This window comes from Mytilus californianus, unplaced genomic scaffold, assembly GCF_021869535.1.
Source record: "Mytilus californianus isolate M0D057914Y unplaced genomic scaffold, xbMytCali1.0.p SCAF_1, whole genome shotgun sequence".
NCBI lineage: Eukaryota > Metazoa > Mollusca > Bivalvia > Mytilida > Mytilidae > Mytilus > Mytilus californianus.
The window spans coordinates 31,930,177-31,954,165 of NW_026262581.1; the positions used below are offsets into that span (position 1 = coordinate 31,930,177).

Genomic DNA, 23,989 nt, shown 5'->3' on the forward strand with positions numbered 1-23,989 from the left:
ATAAGTAATGTTTGACGTGGAAGCGTCCCACTCTTCAGTAACACAAGTCAAACTGTTCAAAAATAAAAATAAAAGTTAACAAGATGAAAATATATACAACATTTTTTTTTATTTACCTGTGTTTTATAAAGTGCAGACGAAATACATGAGAATGCAGTTTCCGAATGGGAAAAATTAATTTTATTATTCATTGCAAAGATTGTTCAAAACAGGTAGTATATTACCAAAATATTACGATTTGTATATCAAGCTCAAATATTGTTAATAAGTATCGCATTTGATATGAACATCAATTAAAAATATAATATTGTGGAACCTCTTCGGATGGATGCAAAGCTTTGGTGCAGAGGGAAAACTAGTTCACTAAATGTTCATATATTTAGCTAGTAGTTTTTTTTTCTAGACGTTTGTCCGTTTTCCTTGATAATATGACCATGGTGTCGTCTGTTTTTCTTAGACTAATGATGTAGGTCTTCTCTGAATATTCGTCCTTTTCGAATATTATTAATATCGATAATGCTGTTTTAGGGATTCATTTATGAGGGACATAATCCACAATTTATTTTAGTTTTTGTTTCAAACATTTATAAAAGCAGAATATTGAAATAATAATTCGTTGTTGACAGCCAGTTTTATTCAATTTTAAAAAATTAAATAGAAAAACAAAGGATATGGGGTATCGTATTAAGTATGCAATCATAAGTTATACCTTATTACAAACCTGTTCGTGCATTTTTCATTGTTATTCAATGCAAAATAATTATCTAAGATTCCTGGGACGATCTCATTTCATAAAGGATCTCCTTTGTTTACTAATTGTACCTCGAACTTATTAACCCGGTGTAGGTCTTTAAGTTGAGGTTCAATTTAATAAAAGTTAATCGGACATGACTTATTTGACACGATCCAAAATAGGATATGGAAAAAAACAGCCATCGAAATACCATAATTTACAATTTCAGAGAATCAAATTGCTTTTGGTGTTTTGAAATCTCCGGTTAATAATCAGGCGGTATTTAAGTGGAAATACAAACCTGTCCGAAACCGGGAAATGTGGGCTGCAATAGGAATAGGGGCGGAGCGTGGGCTAATAATAGCTTAACTTCCGATTTTTATCATGGTTCAACTTTATTATAGTACGGCATACGTTTTACCTGTAGCCAACGCTCTATCTTATTAAATTGTCACTCTAAAATTGTTATCAATTGCTTCAGGTCGATCCAATTTCGATCCAATTTGCATCTCGTCGTGAATATGCATGACATATTTGCCATATATTCCAGATATGTCAATATTTCTATACCCAAGCCAATCCTTTGGTTTTGAATAAAAGGAGATATAAGTATACATTAATGCGACAGCAAACCAACCACACAATGAAAATTAAAATGGAACCCAACATCCACATATTCCAACATCCTTATGTAATTCATACTGAACATTACTTCACCTGATTAAGGAATAAAAATACTTCATTCCTGGTGATATTTTAATATATTCTAGAAAATCACTAGAACTGACTGGATAAATTTATATAATTGCTAGCATCAATCCTACACTAATTTATTTTTTCGGCGGCATTTTTATAGATTCTAAAATGAGTTTTAGATATAGGCCCGCCATCATCAGGGATTGTCCTATATTTCCTAATTTCGAATTTTAGTTGATGTTAGCAGATCTGCTAAAATTTTGCTATACGAGGTTTTTCTGTGAATATCTTGTTGCAAATCACATCTTTTTGTAATATGTGCCAATGTTTGTTGATATATTTTCCCAGGTTTCTTATGCATGGGTTGTATTTGGTAGATTAAACTAAAGGAATTTCCTTTTTTTGTTTTTTAGAAATTTTTCTCAATAGAAATTTTCTATCCCTTGTTCTTGCCTCATTTACACAGTTATCTATCTCTTTCTCCTTGTATTCCCTCTTAATCAAGTTCAATTTGAACTGTGAAAGAATTTGTTCTAAATCATCTAGTATATTATTTGTGTTTCTGAAGTATCGTATAACCTCACCCTTGATAAAACCGGGAAACACATGTTTAATGTGACAACTGTTCCGATGTAGGTATAAAAATGAATCGGTGGGTTTAAAGTGCGTTTTCAAATCCAATATGTTTTTCATTGAGAAATCTTCTCCCTTTAAATAAATGAACATCTAGAAATGTAGTTTCAGCATTTGAAATTTCATATGTCAATTTAAGGAACTTATGGTGGGTATTAGCTGACTCAAAAAAAATCAATCAATTCTTGTTTGTTGCCATTGTATATTATAAAGCCATCATCCATGTAACTCACATAATAGAATATATTATTTCTATTACGGAATTTAGAAAGAATTTCTTTCATGATATTGTACATTAAAATATTACAACATTCTGGGGAACAGCACCCCCCGATAGCTGCACCAAGACATTATTGATATAGAAGTCCATTAAACTCAAAGATATTATTGACGAGGACAGATCTAACGAGGCGTAGTAGATCCTCTGTGGGTGGGCATTTTATTTTGTATTGTGATTTGTCAAAATCATCATAGGCAATTCTCACTGCAGATAATATTTCATCAATTGGACAATTTGTAAACATTTGGCTTATATCAAAACTGCATAGCAGACAATCAACATGTGGTTTAATTGTTTCCAATTTGTGTATAAAATCTGATGTTTGTTTTTTTTGCACGATAGGCACAAGAAAATAATCGACATAGCGGCTTATATATTATGTAATTGTGCCGATCTGAGAGATAATTGGTCGACCAGGTGAAACTATGTTGTGAATATTAAACCCATTGTATTTTATATCAGATATGTCAGATTGATTCAATTTATGAATTTTTGGAAGTATGTGCATATGTCCTGATCCATAATTTATTCTATTACCATTAATTAGGTAATTAAAAGTTTCACTGTCAAGTATTCTCCGGTTGAACATACCTATTAGATATTCGTTCAGACTGTTTCTAACACGCTTGAAATCAAAATGGTCAACACTTTTGTAATGATATGAACCAAGCTGTCTATTTGCTTTTGATAAGTAAATACTTTTATCTAGAATTACAACATTGTTGCCCTTGTCATCTTTTTAAATAATGATCGATTTGTCATTTAAAAGTGTTGAAATGCTTAACCTTTCCAAAGCACTCAAATTATCTCTAAATTTTCGAGTCTGCATTGAAGACATTTCATGTTTGGTTTTGAAAATATAATTTTCAAGTGCGTTGCAACTATAGGGTGGCGTATAAACTGTTTTTTCTTTAAAAGGATGAATGTCTTCCTTTTCGTTTTGATGAAAGAGAAATCTACATCTCATCTTTCTTGTAAACTCATCAAAGTCTCTCAGTTAGTCTTTTTTGCCCGTTTCGTGGATGGGGCAGGAATGAATTTCAAACCTTTGGACACAAGAAGATATTCTTTGTTCGTCAATTTTCTTTGCGATAAATTGATGACATGCTCTTTAGCTTGCTTGATTTTATGTTTTAATTTAAAACATTGCATTGCAACTTTATTATTTTGTCTTTGGTTATATGTCTTCCTTTTATTAATTTTGTTAAAGCGTCTAGCCATTTCTGTTATCACAGAAAATGTGGCTAACTTGATATTAACGCAGACTCAACAAATTTAATATTTACATATCGGGGCGTATTAGAACAAATCTGATTGGTGTTCACTTCCGAATGATATGTCAATAAGTATAAACAAAATTTTATACAAATTAACATACCTTTAATTTATGACTAAAATTTATATTCCATACATTGTTTATGAAAACGATAAAATAATTATCGTTCATTAAAACATTGATCCAAATAGATGTGAAGTTTTATCTTGTCATTCGGTATGCTAAAATGTTTTTATTCTCTAATAAGGTCTGCTTCTCCTAAAATTCTTCCTGCTGGTACCCTTTTTCCATTTTGACTCTGTACTATTTCGAGATCTAATGTTAGTTTTGAACTCAAGGAGTGTTTTTTCTTGGTTTTCCTTCATTTCCAAAATCAAAAGGCTGAGCAGCAAATTGTTCTTGTGTTGGAAGAATGTCTTCCTTTTTGGTCTTATTTAGAGAAAGCTTATTATTTTTTTCTAAAAACGTGATGTTGTGCAAACAATAACCAGATTCTTTGCAAACATTTTTATGGTCAATCCTCCTCCTCTTTCTCTCAAATAATGTGTTAATTAGTTTGGCATGTAATAAACAAGGACTAGGCATACGGATCACCAATTGCATGATGATGCACGTGAAGGTTCCAGGGGGAAAGTCAATCCTAAAAATCTTTTTAGGATTGATGTAAAACAATTGCAAGTCTAGTAATACTAGCATCATGTGATCATTATTTTGTAATACAATTACAATAAAATACTAATAGTATGTATACGGAGTCTTCCGAATAAGATTTTTTGCTATCGGAATTCGGATTGATGTTGGAATACGTGGATGTTAGGTGTCACTTTTATACAAAGACAAATCAAACATTAAGAGTCAACATACAGTCTATTATATTTAGAAAGATGCCTATATAAAATAATAAACTCAAAACCGCCCCATGACAAAAAAAAACAGAGTTAATTTAATAATATTTACCATCAAAGATATTCCAACAGGCACATTTGATTTAGTATTATTTACCGTCAAAGATATCCAAACAGGCACATTTAATTTAATATTATTTACTGTCAAAGATATCCCAACAGGCACAAGTGTTTGGTTGAAAAATATCGCCTGCTCTTTTTTAATTTTTATCGGTGGAAATTAAAGAAGGTGTAATATAAACCAGTAGAAGAAAAACACTTCACTGTAACGGTAAAGTAAATGATGATAATGGATAACGTCTAGCGGCAAAGTAAATGCATATTCAGGACGAAAACATGTATATATAATGTGAATATTATTCCTGCTTTGTATTAGACCGACACGCTGTGCCGGATTTTTAACGTGTAAGTTCACAAGCTAACCGTTCGCAGGAAGAAAATTCACCCTACCCGGACACATTTCTGACTCCGAGCCGACCAATCCATGCTCTTACTGATAAATGCCGCTTGTTCAGCGTTGAAACAGAAAAAAAAAACAATTTTAACGTCTTTGTTTAACCAGGTCGGGATTCGAACCAACGACCCCCCGCTCTCGAGGCGAACACACTCCCACGAGACCAACCAGGAGAGCGGTAGTATAGAATATAATACCAAAAACTCAAGTATAATCAACAGTACAGTTTCAAAGAATTTTTACAGTTACTAAAGCTTGCTAAAAGTATCTAACCTAAATTAGATGCGTTAAATGATATTGGAAACTACACGTAAATGTCGATGGACGACTTCAGAGTAGAGTTCATAGATCAACGCTCTCTGCAAATTAAAAACTCTTGCACCAATTAATTGAGGGGTCCAGATGTGGCCAGCTGTTGCAAGGCTAAATTTCTGTCCTTATTCAATATGCCCTCATTTTCCAGTGGTATTCCAAGTTTCACGTCCAACCTCACTGTCGACCTCCTATTGCAAGACATACCTATTGTATTTAAAATTTATGTGTTCTCGTCATAAAAATGCATGAAATATTTGCCACTGGGCGTTAAGCAAACAACAATCAATCAACTTCATAAATTATACCATGTACATAGTACACGAAGACAGGATCTTGTACAATGCTAATATGTAAAATTTCCATTTAAATCACTCAATATATAATAGTGCAAAAATGTTTTGTTTATTTTTTTTTGGGGGGTTATTTGTTTACTACATAACTGAACACTTATAATTTTTTTTTTCAAATATTTCTTTACTATGGTTCTCATCTCCTGTTTTATTACGATTTATAATATATGAGTATCACGATTATGTCAGGCGATTATAAAACTAAGAAAGGTAAAAGGTTTTTTTCAAGGTATTTATGCTTCATTTGGACGTGGAAAGGGAATGACGGACGACTAAAATAAAAGTGTTTGTTTTCATATAATACATTGTATTTCAATTTAAGAAGGATGATCAACGTTGCGAAAATATTTCATCTATTCACGTTTTAATGGAGCCACTAAAACCTACATAACTTGATGCTAAAGATGTTACATTTAATACGATTTTTTTCATTGAAGTTTACAGGCATAGTTTTAATTTTTATTAAAAAACAAACAAACAAAACAAGATTTATTAATACATTGGACTGAACAGACAACACTAATTATTTTGCATTTGCATGTAACGTAGTGTAGGAAAATTACAGAATCATAACCAAAATGAACATTTACCTAAATATTGTGAAGGACCTTGTGCATCTAAGTCTGTTCGATTAGAAGTTGTGAAACAAGCAGTTTAAATAGCTAATTGTTCGAAGTTTACTTACTGTTTTCATATGGTCTGGTCTTTACGAATCTATTTCATGATTACTGACAGAATAAAAACATCAAATATATATAAGAAGAAGTTTTTGTGCAGAATATTCATTGGTCAGTTGTAAATGAGGGCTGTATAGGATTTTGATTGACTCATTTATAAAGTAAAAAATCGTTATTTTGAAAAGCGGGAATTCAAAAATATAAATTTACCCCTTAATTTTATAAAACTATCCTATGGTGTTATTTTAATGCTACAAAATGTTTAATATATAGATAATTAAATGATGTACTGCCATTTAATCGGTCCGTTTCCAATGCAATTAGGTAACTGTTATTTGTACATATCAGTCTGAGTACTGTTTAACTATTATTTAAGTTGAATATATATTTAGACTCGTCCAATTCAAGGGAATTAGGCTTCTGCAAATGTTTTTTTTTGTGTACATTTCTTATATTTTTGACGGTTTGTAAGTCAGTAAAAGTTCAATTAAATTAAGTTAATATTAACATTAATAGACCTCCTCACAAAAAGGGTTGTTCAAATCCCATCGCCCTTCGGGCTCTGGGATCTCAACATCCCTTTTTGTTCGAAGGCCTTTCAATATCAATATTAACTTATCATTGAACTTTTACTATTACGTAAATAATTATCATGAAGCAAAATTCGATTTTTTAGGTCCGTGTGTATGCAAACTTTAACTAGATTTTAGCTGTGCATGTGCTAAACATGTCATGGCATTGAAGTCAATGTCAGATTACCAGTGAAACTAGAAACGATTGCACTAGGAATACCAAAATTGTAATTTGTGCAAAATTTCAAAGCAGATATTTTTATGAACCTCTAACAGAATCAAAAGCAAACTGTCTCCTGTTGTGGTAAGTCACTTTCACTGTCATATTTGCATGACTAATTGCTAAAATATAATATTTAACACTTATGACACAGATGACAATTGTGTATCAGAAAATTATAACGTAGGTATATTGTGGGACTAAGAATCTATTATAAGCGATCACATATACATAGCAGCTATCAATACATGTTCATGTGTATCTGATGAGTTATTGTGAAGCTATATTTCCAAAGTAAACAACACTTAATATTAAGCTGAAGTATTCAAATTTGTGAGAACAACACGAAGAAAGTTCATTTTTAAAGCTAAATTTGGCTTACCAGCAGAGTTTCAATATCATGAAAACTCGTTATGAACAAATCATAATTGTACACAACATACATGTCTACTTCATTTTTACGAAATATACTTGTATTAATTTATGTTTATCTTTACTTTGTATAAGGTGTTTGGACTGTGACGTTTTGACATTCAACCCCTTTAAGATCAACAAATATATCATCATTGACATTTCCAAGGTATTTTCCAGTAATCGTCACTAATGTACCACCATTTATAGGTCCGCTTGATGGATATACCTGAATGATGAATAATTAATAAATGTTGTCTATTAACTGTTTTTTTAATAGTATGTAGGTACAAGAAGAGTCTTCTGATTTGTAAAGTTACCAATTATGAAATTTTGTGCGAATTTTGATTTTCTTGACGGATGGTGCATGCACAGCAGAAGACACTCATCCTGTCGATGCAACCGGAATCGCCTCGTTTTAAGTTAAAGCGATCCCTTCCGTGTTTCTGTGTTACCTCAATTTGTATCTTCATATTGCATTTATAAGAATTGAACATTGTTAAAGGGGTGTTATCTCAAATTTAAGACATGGACTCAGAATGTAAAAGATTATAATAGTTTGATCTGATAAAATTTTTCTGTCATAAAAAGTAATATTCTCCAGCTATAAGTATGTCTGTTTCTGTGTATTGCAATCTCATTTCCATTTAAAGCGTATGTGTAAAATTAAAACGCTTGCGTGTCAATCTGTTGAAATATCTGAGATAGCATATATGATTGGTGTAAATGATGTACCTTAAATAAAAATCAAATGTGATATGAAGGCCACAATCAACTAGAGATCAAAGGATGTGAATGTAAGGAGCTATATGTGACTTTTCAAAATGAACGAAATTTCAACTATATGGCATGCATAGTAATCAATTAAATTTTTTCAGTGCGTCTAAACAATAACAATGAAATTTAGTTGTTCAAATCAACTTCATTTAGACTATGTTGAAAGGATGTGGCTTTTGCAATCATACCAAATCTCCCTATTCTATATATTTATAATTCCAATATCATTACATATAAGCTTGCTATGTTTTTTTGTAAATGCTTTTCATGTCTTGAAAACGTCAAAATAATTCGGACTAATGATATTTTCCACACATCAGAAATATCAGAAATATTGTAATATCTATAAAGTATTTTCAACTAATTTTTACATTTTTGTTTCTGATGTTGTACAGTTACATCAATGTCTACGGCAATGAAGACGGTGTGCACTTGGAAACAAATAAGGGTGTCGATTTTGATATGTTTGATTCATGTGCTTAAATAATAAATATTCCTAAGTTTGCAAACAGGTCAGTTAAATTTTATTCAAAATGCATTGGGCATACCTTTTGTAGGTGTAATTATAAAAGAAACAACAGCAGTTTAAAGTAGTATATGTGTAATCCAAATGTAAACACATATATAAAATGGAAGAAGAATCTTGACACATTAAACCTTACTAATGGGAGTATGAATAAGTTCCTGTATCAAATATTTACTATTTGAAATTAAAAGGGTAATTAGAGTGCATGTGGTATACCTTTTGTAGGTGTATTTTTTAAAAGAAACAACAGAAGTTTATAGTTGTATATGTGTAATCCAAATGTAAACACATATATAAAATGGAAGAATGTTGACACATTAAACCTTACTAATGGGAGTATGAATAAGTTCCTGAATCAAATATTTACTATTTGAAATCAAAATGGTAATTGTTCACCCGAATATTTTTTAGTGAGAGATAGGAGTCGATAGGGGTGATCCTTCGTTTCCAAATTATCAAACATCGTGTCAAAGGTTTATAATATAATTCCGATTTTTGACATCTCCTCGAAGAAATTATCTGCAGTGAAATAATTTCAGGTACTTTGCATATGTATAGGTTTATATTGCATCTCCATGCTGTATGTATCATAAAATTTAAACAGTCAATGAACGTGTTATTAATTTTATTTCATTCATTTAAGACTGATCTTTAATGTTACAAGTCTTGTACCTGATAAATTTCTGGTGAACACTTCAAAACGTAAATCTCTGTAAGAGTGATGTGGTAACATGTAGGGTCTGAAACATACATCACTGACTATCAAATCATTAGTTATTCATTATGCACACTGCATGCATTCTACGTGTTGCTGACATTTGTCAAAAACCTTTTTATGAACAAATTTGAAAGAGAGGAAACAAGTGAAAACCTATCCTCGTTTTTTTATGAATTTCAAATCTCAATTACATAGATAAATATGACACCTATAACTATTATAAAAGCAACATACGACTGCGCATGTGTGATGCCAACAAATTTTAGATGATTGCATATTTTGTCCCTCAAGGTAACTACTACTATGCGTTAATGATGTACCCAAGTGCACTTTCAATCAACAATAACTGTGCATTCATGAAAAAAAGGAAAAAAGTATGTTTGATTGAGACTTGTTTTTTAATAAGTCAAAGCATGTTACCAGCAAATACAAAATTGTATGGAACCCAATCAAGCCATCTACCCAAAATGAAAATAAAAATCTGCTGTTACATTGTCTTTGTCAAGGAATTGTCCACAGCTTATATACCCACATTAAAAACAGTATGAGAGAGAAAGATATATTCATTTATGTGTATACAAATTATACATAAAACGTTAATGCATTTAGACGTAAGACAGAGTAGGGGAATTCTATACCAAAGGAAAAACAATACTGCAACACTATTATAATCAATTGAAATATCCCGGAAATGTAGATTGTGATTTCGTTTTATAATAATGGTATTAAATGCCTAAAGTCCGCCTTTCATTTGTTTGCATATATTCTATTCTATTACTGTAACAGTATAATTTAAAACTACCCATTTGACTTGAATAATACAAAAATATTCTTATAAAGACGACAATTACTAGTGAATTTCAACGAAACACAGTTAATGATAGTTAATGGCGATACATGGTTATACGTTTGAAACCCTGAAAGTGGAGCAAGAGGTGTTTAATGTTTTGGAAGAATTCGTTCTTTTTCTCTCTCTTTATAAGAGTATTTCCCATGTTTAATGCATTTAATGTGATATTATGTTTTTACGTTATTGTTTCATGCAAAAAAGTTTCACAAATAAATAGACGTCTGAACATGTGTAAGAAGACGTTCCAACTTTCAATGAATTTCATCGTCTCTTGACGTAAATAAAGCTTTATTTTCTGTGTAATGTTTATGGATATAGATTTCGGTTTTCTTTATGTTGACCGATGTATGAATTAATCGACGTTCAATAACTAGTAACACATATTACATGCATTTAAGACGAGAATATATGAATGAAATTATAATAATGACATATGATTAAAAACACAGCAGATATTAATTTAAAAGTCCTTTCGTTTGACACAACCGAGGAGCAAAAACAAATACCTCCCACCCTTGAGGCGAGCACGATACCAAAAAACCTCCGAGGCGATAAAGTTCCTGTTATTTTTTTATATTCTTATTGCAAATTTATATTTGAAATAGTAAATATACTTTTCATACCTAGTTCACATGTTTCACCGAGCCATCCATTCAAACAGCCAAATATGCAATGACCGGTTTTAAGGTCACAAGGTCCACTACAGTTAACTGGACACAGTTTAGTACAAAGAGGTCCAAAATTCGAAGGGGGGCAACCTAAAAACACACATAGGATATCTACATAATTTGGCTACACCAGTCCTTTAGAGGTTCCAACCAAATGTTCACTTAAAAAGTATTATGAATGTTGCCTAATTATTAGATATGTAAAAGGACATCTTTAATTAATTTTGTGAAAGTTCTGACAATATTGATATCTATCTCAAAAAGTCATGCTACTGTCATATCCCACTCACGTTACAATTTGTGTTTAAAGTGCTGCAACAGGTGAAATTACCTTCAACAAAAGTTTATCAGGTAAAACTGGAGAAGTCTCCAATCTGATTGAATATGTACAAATAGAACTTGTGCATTTTAATATTTTATTTGTTATCTTTGATGATTTTTTGTTATTGATTGTTAAGTTTAGCTTGGTATTTCTTAACAATTTAAAGTGTTCAAGGAAGATACAAAAATAGATCAGAACGTGGAAAAGACATATAAGATTGCATCTCTAAACACTTTTATCCTCAAAATTTTGTTGAAACCAATGTTCAGTAAACTTTATCTGAAAGGGTCATTTTATCAACTTACATCTATTACTATTAGTATGTCATATCAAATTTAAAAAAACCTCTATTTCTACAATGTTAGGAAAGGAAAACCATAACATGATATTTTGAAAGAAGCTGTTTCTAGTTGTAACCTCATTATTTAATTTTGGATCGCCATCAACATTACGTGATAAACTATGGTAACAGATTACTTGTGGTTGTTGGAGCACACGAAGCAACAATAGCAATATTAATGTGATACAACATCATTATCATAGTAATTCAAAATTAGTTTTAATGTACAACACCCATCATTACGGTCTCCTCAGATGTAAGTGTTTCTAAATGAAATAGCCTTTTGAATACCCCTTCTCTGGGATCACACACTTTGAACAGTATTCTTTAGGGCAGCCTACATTTTTTATAAAGGTGATTAATTTTAATAGATAACGTATATGAGATCTTCTGATTTTTATTGCACAATTGATCGTCAAATAGGAAGTCAAATAATTCAATTAAGTACACTTGAAATATTTCTACAGCCATTTTGAAGGCGAAAATTACTTTATATAAAAGACATAATTGTGTTTTGAAACTTGTATAGCACATAGGCCCCATTGCCAAAAAATAAGAATATGGCTAAAATAACATGACGGACGCAAGCTGTATATGGTAAATTTGAACTATTTATGTTTTACATGCCTTGTGTCTTATATCTTATGATGATGTAAGGTGAACATGTGATATGTCTTATTTAGACAAAACCAGCATCTGGCGTACACATGTATAAGTCCTGGTAAATTAAAGGATTTTTTGTTATATTGCAACTAGAGCACTTCCTCTTGTCTTTATTCACCAAAAATAGTAACGAAGTGATATTTCGTGCAATGTCGATTTCATGTAACGTCATCTTCTTCACAATTTGGAGTTCGTTAAGAAATTGAAAATAAGTTTTGATTTTGTGTAAACATTTTAATATCTATAACTGTAGCCATTTTAATCTGTAGCTACCATATAAAAGAAATTTGGGCCAATGTCAGAAAAATATCAACTTTGTTGTATTCGGCACGATACTGTTGAAGGTCTCGGTATACCTCGTCCTCCAACAGTGGCTAAGCCAAATACAAAAAAAGTTGATTTTTTTCTTACTTTGACCCAATATTGTCTATATATCAATGATGTGTTATCACCTGTAAAACAATAACAATGTAATGTTATTAGTACAATGTATCATATTATTAAAATTCGTTAATGAGGTCATCGAAATTCTCGATATTTTTGTCAGAAATCAATTATTACATGTTATTGCATTCTTCAACTAGGCTATTACATCAAACAATAGCCAAACAAAAAAAAAGCGTAACAGCCCAAGGTCGCCTTTAGAAGTTGTAACCTGTTACATAATTGAATGATAACTAGCCGGATTGTACAACCGGTAATGTATAGTCTACCAACAGCGGAAATGACTCTGTGGTAGCAAGTTATATTTCAAAAAATGCACAGTTTCCATTTTCATCAGCGCTACATACGTTTCAACTTTCCTTAATAAAGCATAATATCATAATTCATAACCTCAAAATGTACCAATCGCAATTTTACTTTCACGACTTATGGTCTAAATATATGTAGACTTATGATGATTCGTGTGCACGTAAAACTGGTTTAAACCAACCACATTTTGCACCTTTATTAAATTGGGCTGCCTTAACAATGTGTTTTTTGGATTTATTTGTAGATTTGTTCTATTTAGAAAATGTGTTTGTAGAAGGTGTGGTCTTATTTGTTTCTAATTACAAATATCTGTTCATGTTTTAATTGATGTCAAATAAACTGGCTAACATTTTGACATCAACAATACATGGTGTGTCAATTAATTGAGATATACCAAAACAATACAGATATAAACACGCTTTTGTTTAAGATCTTTATTAGAATTCATTATTCCATAGTATATATAAATTGAAGCAAATTTTGTAAGTTTTAAACGGTAGGAAGATAAGTCAGAGCTATCCTGTGAAAAGGCGAAAAGGTTGTAGAGAACTCAGGCGTCGCCAACAAATAAAACACCGTTTAATGTTAAACAACTGCTTGAGCTATGGCTTTAGTATCTTTAAAAAAATAAGGCTACATGTAAGTTGTTTTAAGGCAGTTATCGATGCTTTCACAAAGAGTTGAACCGTTAAATAAAAACAATTTCGAATATCAAATGATATGCATAATATCGTCGGTCGAAATGTTCCATGAGTAAATTTTAAAAGTTACAAATTTCTAACGTTGAACAGAAACAAACGACAAAAAATGAGTTATAGTATTAATTTGTATCATTTACCTAGAATATTATTCTCGTTATTCGTTTTAGGTTATCAAACTCAGATATCTTTCTCTCTTTAAACAAAACCCAAAACAAACAAGCAAACAAAATAAATTTTGTCAAAAAAATTTCCCAAATCATCCCCCCCCTAACCCCCCCACCCCCCCCCCCCCCCCCCCCACACCCCCGCCACTAAAAAGACAAAACAAACCCAAACTTCTTTTCCCCCATAAAAAAAACCAAACGTGATATGTAGTAAATATAATTTCGAAAGGTAAATGAACTTTCGGGAAAAGATCAAAACATAACTCATGTGATTATATTAATGTTTTGACTACAAATGCGTGTTTATATCCACAAATACATACCTCTTAATTTCGATATATAAATTTTGAAAATTTCAATTATGTTGTCTTAAAAAGAACACTCACCAGCAATCCCGATTTCACATACTTCAGAAATATTTCTCTGAGTAGGGGGAGCATACACTATATATCTTAACACAGCACTGATGTTGATTTCACTTGGTAAAGATTCATTCCTATATATAATAGTTTCATTTCCTATTAAACCACTCGTGTTTGACGCGTAAATGGTATGAATACCTTCTTGTGTAGTGTTTCCTAATACAATAACAATAAAACGTTATACATGTGATGCGACAAAGAGTCTTCAGTAGCCAGTCTATCAGTGAGAAACATGAATTGAAATACAATCCGTTGTTTATTTTTGACAGATATTTTGTTGATTTTTTTTTTAATGATTCGAGAATAAAACTAAACCTTTTCAAATAACATTTAAAACATCGTAAGGAAAGACTATTTCCAGTGTAAAATATATATGTTCATTGATTGACATCAACGTTTGATAGATATTGCTTTTTTTCTTTTATTATCATTATAAATTTGCCCTTCATGTATTGGGATCAATGATGTTCGATGTTTTGTATATTTTATATAACTGATTTATAGCTTGCATTAAAAAAGTTAGATTTGGATATCGCTTACTATCATCTTGCATTATTTTAACTCAATGATAAATAAAAGACTCGTTTATTATTATATAGAAATCAAATATAGAGTTGGTATCAAACGATATCGAATTTTCAAGAGTTGTTTAACATATTTCTCGTATGTTTTAAAAATGTTCTTTGTGCAAAAACGAAATACGCAAGACATTGTTCTTGTCTTTTCCACCTAATCAAATCACACAAAAATGACCACAATATGGAACACCACAGCTGTCTTATGTGGAACTCTGATATTACGTTATGTTGTTCTATTATTACTTGATGATAGTTTGTCTTTACATAATATGGTTTTGACATTACGTAATGATGTTTTGATATAACTCAATATGGAATAGTCATTACTTAATGATATTCCAATTTTACATGATATGGTTTTGTATTGACTTGATATAGTTTTGTCATTACTTAATATGGTTTTGTCATTACTCGATGTGGTTTCACCATTATTTAATGTAGTGTCATTAGGAAATGTGGTTTTAACATAACTTGATGTGTTTGTGACTTAACGTAATGTAGTTGTTTCATTACATGATGTGGTTTTGTTATTTCGTAATGATGATTTGTCAATTCTTTATATAGCTTTAACATTACGTAATGACGTTTCAAAATTTGACGATTTTACACTACATGATGTAGATATAAGAAAATGTGGTATGAGTGCCAATGAGACAACTCTCCATCCAAGTCAAAGTTTAAAAAAGTAAACCATTATAGGTCAAAGTACGGTCTTCAGTACGGAGCCTTGGCTCACACCGAACAGTAAGCTATAAAGGCATTTGTTTCAGTATTTGATGTGGTCATGTCATTCTTTGATGTGGTTATCCCATTACTACTACGAGGTAAAACCACGTGACCATTTACAAAAAATATGTTCTATTTTTAGACCGATTTCCATATGTCGTTTGTGTAATGCGCTTTGGATGAGTACCGCTATCCATTAAGTTAAAGTTCAAATTAAAGATCAAGTTGTTGTTCAGAGTTATTTGGTATGAAAAAGAGGAACGGCAGACAAAAATAAGAAAAAAAGTACTAAAAAATTAACAGTAATTCGGACATAAGGGGGACCTCCCGAAACCATATGGTCTACCCGTTTTTTCCTTAATTCTCAAATGGAAGCTGTAAATTAATAAATAAATTAAAGATTCTTGTTAACCCTGTGTCGCGCCTGATAATTCTGCTGTCTATGTAAAATCGTAATGTTGACTGAGTGTACATTAACCGGTACACTTAACGGGGGAAAAATGTTTTTCTGTAGATGCTTTTATCTTGATCTTGAAGAATAACTCATATACAAGTTTTATAACGATTCAAGGAGGTTTACAAATTTATCATGTCAAAACAGTTTAATTCGGTAATATTTAATGCATTTAAAAAAAAACCTTATATAGAAATAAAGAAATGTGATATGATTGCCAATGAGACAAATCGCAAACACATACCAAGTTTCGAGTTGAACTTCGAGTTTGCGTCACATTTAAAGATCGAGTTCCGAATTACAATTCGTTGAGTCACCTTTTGACGTAGAGTTCGAGGTAAACCCTTATTTGAGTCTCATTTAGATTAAGAGTTGAAATTCGAGTTATCTAATATGAGTTCTATTTTTTTTTTATCGCGGATCAAGGGCTTTTGCTCGAGCTTCCGAATAGAGAGTTCAGGGGTAGGTATGCGTACAAAAGATAAACAATTTTACAGCATACAAAACACAACATAGAAATTGAAATAAAGTTAGATGTGGTGTGATTGCCAATGAGAAAATTATCCAACATAGTTTAAATGCAGTGCATGCAAGCAATCATAGGCAACCGAAGAGCCTTCAACACACCGTATAGTCGGCCACAAAAGACCACCACGTGAAAATGTTAATTAATTCAAACGAGAAAACTAACGGTCTAATTTACAGCTACGAAAAACAAATATGACACACATGAAACAACGACAACCATTGAACTACAGGCTCCTGGCTTGGGGCAGGCATTTAAAAAAAGTGCACGCGGCGGAGTTTAACATGTATGTCAGCTCTTAACCTTAACCTAACCTAGTGTATAATAGCACAGCATAAGAAGAAAATGTAATGACAGTTTTGATTGGCTCAACTTAATAGATCAGTATGACTGGGTAACATAAATCCATCAGCGTAATCCTGGTGCTTCGGAAGGGTGAGCGGATTCTGCTCAACTTGTGGCACCCGTCGTGTTATTCGTGAAAGAAGAAACCCAGTGATTTGGTTTTATTTGGTAGTTTACATTCGAGGAAAAGATGACGGGATTGTGGTTACGACAACTGGAACCTATCCGTCGTCACCTGTGAAACAGATGTATTTCAATTTTTTTTTCAATTAGTGCGTGGTATATCAGAAACTGCAATTAATAAAAATAAAAGTTTAATATTCATATGTTCAAATGAACATGAACGTTAAAAAAAACCGGAGAATTCTTATTTTATAGAATTGATGCTTTGTCGCTTAGTCCCCCCCCCCCCTCCCATTTCCATGTAACTTTAGTGCGAGTTGATTTGAAGTGTCTCTTTGTTGCAAATACAGTACAAGTCTTTTGATTTGTGTCGTACCTGCGACATTAATGTAGCGACAGTGAGATACAACAAACCTATATAGTCGGCGTTTCATCATTTAGATCGTTAGGTTTCTAGTTGGAATTGTTTTTATATTTTTCATTTCGAGACCATTTTAAGCTTACTATGTGGTATGAGTTTTGCTCATTCTTAAAGACCATACAGTCACACATATATATTAACTTCTACGCCATTTGGTATGTGGTTGAGAGTTGTCACATTGGCAAAGTGGCAAGTAGTTTTGGGATATCCCCCTTATGTCCGAATTACTGTAAATTTTTTAGTACTTTTTTCTTAATTTTGTCTGTCGTTCCCCTTTTTCATACCAAATAACTATGGACAACAACTTGAACTTTAATTTGAACTTTAACTTAATGGATAGCGGTACTCATCCAAAGCGCATTACACAAACGACATATGGAAATCGGTCTAAAAATAGAACATATTTTTTCCAAAATGGTCACGTGGTTTTACCTCGTAGTAGTAATGGGATAACCACATCAAAGCATGACATGACCACATCAAATACTGAAACAAACACATCATGTAGTGTAAAATCGTCAAATTTTGAAACATCATTACGTAATGTTAAAGCCATATAAAGAATTGACAAATCATCATAACGAAATAACAAAACCACATCATGTAATGAAACAACTACATTACGTTAAGTCACATACACATCAAGTTATGTTAAAACCACATTGCTTAATGACACAACCACATTAAATAATGGTGAAACCACATCGAGTAATGACAAAACCATATTAAGTAATGACAAAACTATATCAAGTCAATACGAAACCATATCATGTAAAATCGGAATTTCATTAAGTAATGACTATTCCATATTGAGTTATATCAAAACATCATTGCGTAATGTCAAAACCATATTGTGTAAAGACAAACTATCATCAAGTAATAATAGAACAACATAACGTAATATCAGAGTTCCACATAAGACAGCTGTGGCGTTCCATATCACAACGTTTTTCTTGTTTAAATATGCTAACCTATTTATTGTCTATCATGTCTTCTGTGTGAAAATACGAATGTTTAAATGTTACAAAGGTAACGAAATAATGGGATAGGGTGATTTATATAGTAAAAGCATCAACAATTCATATAAAATCTGTAAATGACATGATAGGTATTATATGAAGAAATAGCAACAAACATACCACCGAAAATAAGAATTATTTCCGACACCATACTCATTTCCCTAATGTCAATCTGTATCCATGAAGAAGATTCTTTAATACTAGAACATGATGAAAAAATGCCGTCATTTACTTGACTAGACGGTTGACTACTCGTTGAATTCTGCGAGACGAATCCTGCAGATGCCAGATTATCTGTGATAAAAATAAATTGAAATTATAATGCATAGTTTGTTTTTAGCAGATATTTTAGTTATTTTTTTCCCGATTTGAAACGCACAAAAACATTTTCCGGTTTAAAAATTAATGTTAATTTCTTGACAACAAAACTCGATAGCTATTGATATTGTTATGATATCCTCAAAAATTGCACTTCGCGTAAGATATTTGGAAAATTTTGCCATAATAAGGTTCGAATAACGCCTGAGTATGATTTAAAAATTATACGTTTGAAATTGCTTACATTTGTTACATCTCATTCCAGTTCGATTCTCCTTACATCCCCAAATACAGGAACCATTTCCAGGAAAGCAATGCTGATCTATACAATTTTCTGAGCAGGACTTTGAGCAGTTAAGTCCCCAAAAATTCTTTTGACAGCCTGTAATTTTTCAAAAGTAAATTTTATTATTTTGTCTGTGATTCATGAAATGAAACGTTGTTATAAGTAACGGTAAGTCAATAGAAAGGTATATGGTAATTTAGTGAGAGGAACTTTGCTCCGAGCACCTGATTTCATAGTATAAATTACCTCTCCGTTGACTATCCAATTTTGCACTTATTTAAACTCGAGTGATCTTATAATTGGTCTATTGATAGTTTATTTTGGCTGACTACTTGCTTCACAGGTGTATCGAAAAAAGAATTGATTAACGAAGTTTAATGTTATGTTAATTTTAACATTATTATCATAGCTGTCATATTTGTTCAATTTGTAACCAGGGTTATGTCAAAGAACGTCTCGTCCTTTTTCTATAAAAAAGTTCATCGGAAGATACCAAAAACCTTGTTGATAAATATTCCGTATTAACTTCACAAATAATACATGATGGTCTTGAAGTATAGATTCTAGGTACTGACGTTGTTTATCATCCTAATTACGTGTTATAGTGTTCTTTTATTTGTCTTTGTAAATTATTCACCTTTACTGTTTAGTCCATTTTTGGTAATATCATTTTGTCGTGGCTCGGTACTTATACATCCCGTTATTGTAGTATAGTAAGTTTTTGAATTATTGTCTTTTTTTTTTTGCTTATGTGCTTTGTCAGAGTGTCTATATTCCATTTTGTTTTTCTTTGTTGACATATTTGTTTGTATTTATCGTGATTCAAATTATAACACAATGTTGACTGTTGTACCCCTATTTTTGACATGTTTCCCAATTATGCTTTGTTTTGTTCACACATTGTTGTCACTATAATGAATTGTATGCGACTGTCATACACATGAGAGGATTAGCTAGCTATAAAACCAGGTTTAATCCACAAAATTCTACAAAAGGAAATGCCTGTACCAAGTCAGAAACAATTGTTTTCTTTTCGTTTAATGTATTGGGCTTTTGATTTTGATTTTTAATAAGGGACTTTCCGTTTTGAATTTTCTTTGGAGTTACTTGTTATTTTACTTTTTTTTTGTAATAGTAATATACAAGATATTGAGTTTATATAAATGCAGCAAACACGCGGTATATAAATTAATTATCAATTAAACATATTCATCGGTGATGTAAAATGACATTTGACTCAAAAATAAAAAGGTTGTACATGTAGCTACTGAAAATATGTATGTTATAATAGAAATATAGGGATGTCTATTTCTTTATCTATACATCTGGTATCTTGTATCTGGTATCTATGAAAAGTTTCTTTATATAGTAAGATGACAAAATAAATTGAAAAAAAAAAACTGGAATAAATAGTTGAGTTGCAGAGAGCGTTCTACATGATTTGAAACATTTTTCTATTTTACAGTAAAACTAAAGCTATGTTGACAATATAGATACGTGGTCCAAAGATAGTCAAGCGGATAGGCATTAAAGCAACAACTTTAAATAGATCAAATACAATATCTAATGTTTGATTTTGTTTTTAATTTGTAAAACTTAAGTTATGTAAATATATATAGATATAGGCGGCATATTTCTGTCATCACAGTTTTTCAATTCATGAATAAAGGGTTCAACTTTCTTCAGAACGTTAAAGGAAATTGATCGCCATCATCATCATGTAATGTGATATGATTTTTTCTCTCTCTCAGGTATATACTACAAATACTCTTACTTTTTCTCAAGTATACATTACAAATGCTCTTCATTGTTCTCAAGTATACATTACAAATACTCTAACTATCATTATGCTTGAACTTCTCTTCACAATGTTTTAAAGTACATACTTTTTGTTTACGAAGTAACTGCATGGACGATGGATGATCACAATAATATAATCGCATTGTACTCTGATTAAGGTTTCAAGATCAATTTGTTTAACCAAAGATTTAAATAGTAGATTAAAGTAATTGCAAACATTTCCTAAATTTGGGACAAAAGCCAGACTCTATTCATATTCTAATGCTCCTCATGGGCGTTAACAAACATAATCAATATTAGTTTGGATAAACCAAAAAATCAATAGTCTTGGCCTTGTTTATTGTAGGAATACCTGTTCAAGGTATGAAAATAGATGATGTGACGTATTTTCATGTACTATAATTAGCATCTACCGGGCTATTTAAAAACATGATTTACCTACCTAATCAAATAAAATAAAAATCAGGGGAAAATGGCCCTACCCCTCTGTCTAAGCCTTACCAATATATTGATAACATAATTAAACAGACACAGAAAAGACAGTAACAGAAAATATTATATAGTTTGCGAACTTCTGAAAAGCAAAAACATTAAGACAGAACACTTCCTCGATAATAACAATAATAACAAAGATAATAATAATAATAATAATAACATATTGTTCCATGACCTTTAAACTTTGTTCCTTCTATCAGATATAAATTGGTTGATTGGTTGGTATTTAACACCACTTTCAGCACTATTGTGCTATTTCGTTGCTATAGGTTTTTATTGGTGGAATGAGCCGGAGTGCCCGAAGAGAACCACCGACCTTCGGTAGGAAATCTGTCAATCCAAATTAATTAAAATTGGAGTCGAGAGCACCTGTCACGTGCAGGATTCGAACTCACAATCTCAGCGTTGACAGGCTAGTGATACAGTAGTTCGACTACTCAGACCACTCGGCGGCCAATGCCACTTTAAGGCCCAGATGATATTTACAATATCAATTTCTTTCCTTCACAAAGTCGTGCTGCTTTATAGCTATATATTTCATTAAGTGATATAAGTTGTATATTCAGTTCTTCTATTTTTATACTTGTGTAGGATTTCTTAAAAAAAATGAAATAATTGATTTATTCTTCGTGATAAAGAATAAAATTTATATTTAACTGATAATAGTACATGAATAATCGTAATGACAAAAGGTAAAAAATGAACTACAATATATTAGAAAATCAACAAACAATAAAGAGTGATTAAAACTCCATTTGCAACAGCTTTTCTGTAAGATATGAGTCAATTGGAGGAGACATTTCTTGATTGTAGTGTCTTTATTTGTATATTATTAATCATGTAGTTAGCTTTGCAACCATTGACATTAATAATATACAAAGGTATGGAATGTTAGGCAATAAATCAACAACTATTGAATAAAGAATAAAAAAAAACATTTGTCTGTATCTTGCAATAGAAGATAAAAGTTGCAAATTTGCATTCGTTTATTATGATGTTCGTCTGGTTGTGTGGGTTTTGACAATTTAAAATGTTCCTTAGTACTGTCTACGTGTGCAAATGACAATACGCAATATAATGTTTAACTCACCATTTATTGCAACGTAACATAATTCAACAATAGGTCCATAGTAGTTGGTGGTCTCATTAGATCCTATATCATCGTAATAAATAACATATTGTCCAAGTTGATAACAAGGAATACTCTGAGTAATGTTTGGAAGACCAGGACCAGGATCTTCATAACAAAGGTAACCGTCAGGTGGGATTGTTGTTGTGTTAGATACATACAGCTTAAATCCTTTCATCCGACAGGCGACTGCAAAAAACATAATCAATTATTATGGAAGAACTTATAATCCGGAAATTAAATTTTTTTAGAAATTCAGATCAAAGGCGTTTAAACACGCATATAGAAATTTTATACCGAATAAGGTATATAATATTATCTAAAACTAGTAGTGGCGAGACAACACTTATGCACCCATCAGAACACGATCCAAAAGGTAAGTCAATAGATCGAACTTTTGTCAAGGGTAAGCCGACCAGAACGAAACAAAAACTTCATCTTTTACTCAACGAGCTACAACAATTTAGTAAATATCAGCAAAGATAATAAGAATCATATGACTTGTACAATTGTCATGAATTTTCGAAGTTCAATGTTTGTATATACACCAAAAAATGTTCCACAGGATCAACAATTTGAAACACACAAAGAATATGCAATTTATCAATATACAACATTAATAATAATAAAATATGACACTAAAGAACAACTAACAAGGTACATGAACATCGAAATTTAAATCGATATATATAAATGTATCTTGGAATATAGATTCCTTACAGAGTTACCAGTAGAGAAAAATACATGTGTTTCGTGTTGTCAAATGCCTAAGGTACTGAAACATTCAAACATAGTTTAAATGCAGGGGAAAAAAACAACCCATCATTTTTTTTGTAAACTACAAAATCATATTCATGACATAATGTGAATGAATTCTAATTGCTATGGGGAATGGAATTCTTTTAAATTATTTTTTCTTTACTCTTATATTTTATAGGCAATATTTAATGGCGAATTGTTTCATGGTATCAAAGGATATTATTTGGAACCTTTTTTCATTATTTCTAAACAAAGTGTGAATTCTATATCATATATCAATGAAAAATAATTTTGAAGGTACAATATTTGGAAAAAACCTTATATTACAATCTCATACTCCAAGGTAAAGAAATTCTAAATGAGGAATTTGTCACGATATTCGGGTTATACAAATTATTATCATTATTTTTATTATTATTGTTATTATTATTATTATTAAAAATTGTATAAAAATTTATCAATGACTTGTTTTACTTTCAAAACAGTTGGTTTAATGTCTCGTGTCTGATGAAGTGTTATTGCAGAAACACGTGTGGTACACACAGTAGTCATAGCGTACGTTTTTACTACAACTGAATAGGTAT

The 23,989-nt window shown here is 31.3% G+C and overlaps 2 protein-coding genes across 17 annotated transcripts in view; both read right to left on the reverse strand.

The window, feature by feature from the left end:
- The window catches only part of LOC127718597 (plexin-B1-like), a 338,385-nt gene that overhangs the window by 25,485 nt on the left and 288,911 nt on the right, over window positions 1-23,989 (reverse strand). The window lies entirely within an intron of this gene.
- Window positions 7,288-18,901, reverse strand: LOC127718792 (teneurin-1-like). Its single transcript, XM_052224849.1, has 5 exons — window positions 18,739-18,901; window positions 14,391-14,582; window positions 11,017-11,151; window positions 9,498-9,565; window positions 7,288-7,751 (listed from the first exon to the last, which is right to left on the reverse strand). Exons 1-5 carry the CDS (start codon window positions 18,773-18,775, stop codon window positions 7,605-7,607), a joined length of 579 nt encoding a protein of 192 aa, XP_052080809.1. The 5' UTR covers window positions 18,776-18,901; the 3' UTR covers window positions 7,288-7,604.

Bases quoted from the DNA above. Each gene is read 5' to 3' on its own strand.
- LOC127718792 (XM_052224849.1), bottom strand. From the start codon at position 18,775: ATGAGTATGGTGTCGGAAATAATTCTTATTTTCGGTG. The intron at 14,583-18,738 runs GTATGTTTGTTG...TTATTGTATTAG, and splicing joins AATAATTCTTATTTTCGGTG to GAAACACTACACAAGAAGGT. The intron at 9,566-11,016 runs GTATGAAAAGTA...TGTATGTTTCAG, and splicing joins CGGTGAAACATGTGAACTAG to ACCCTACATGTTACCACATC.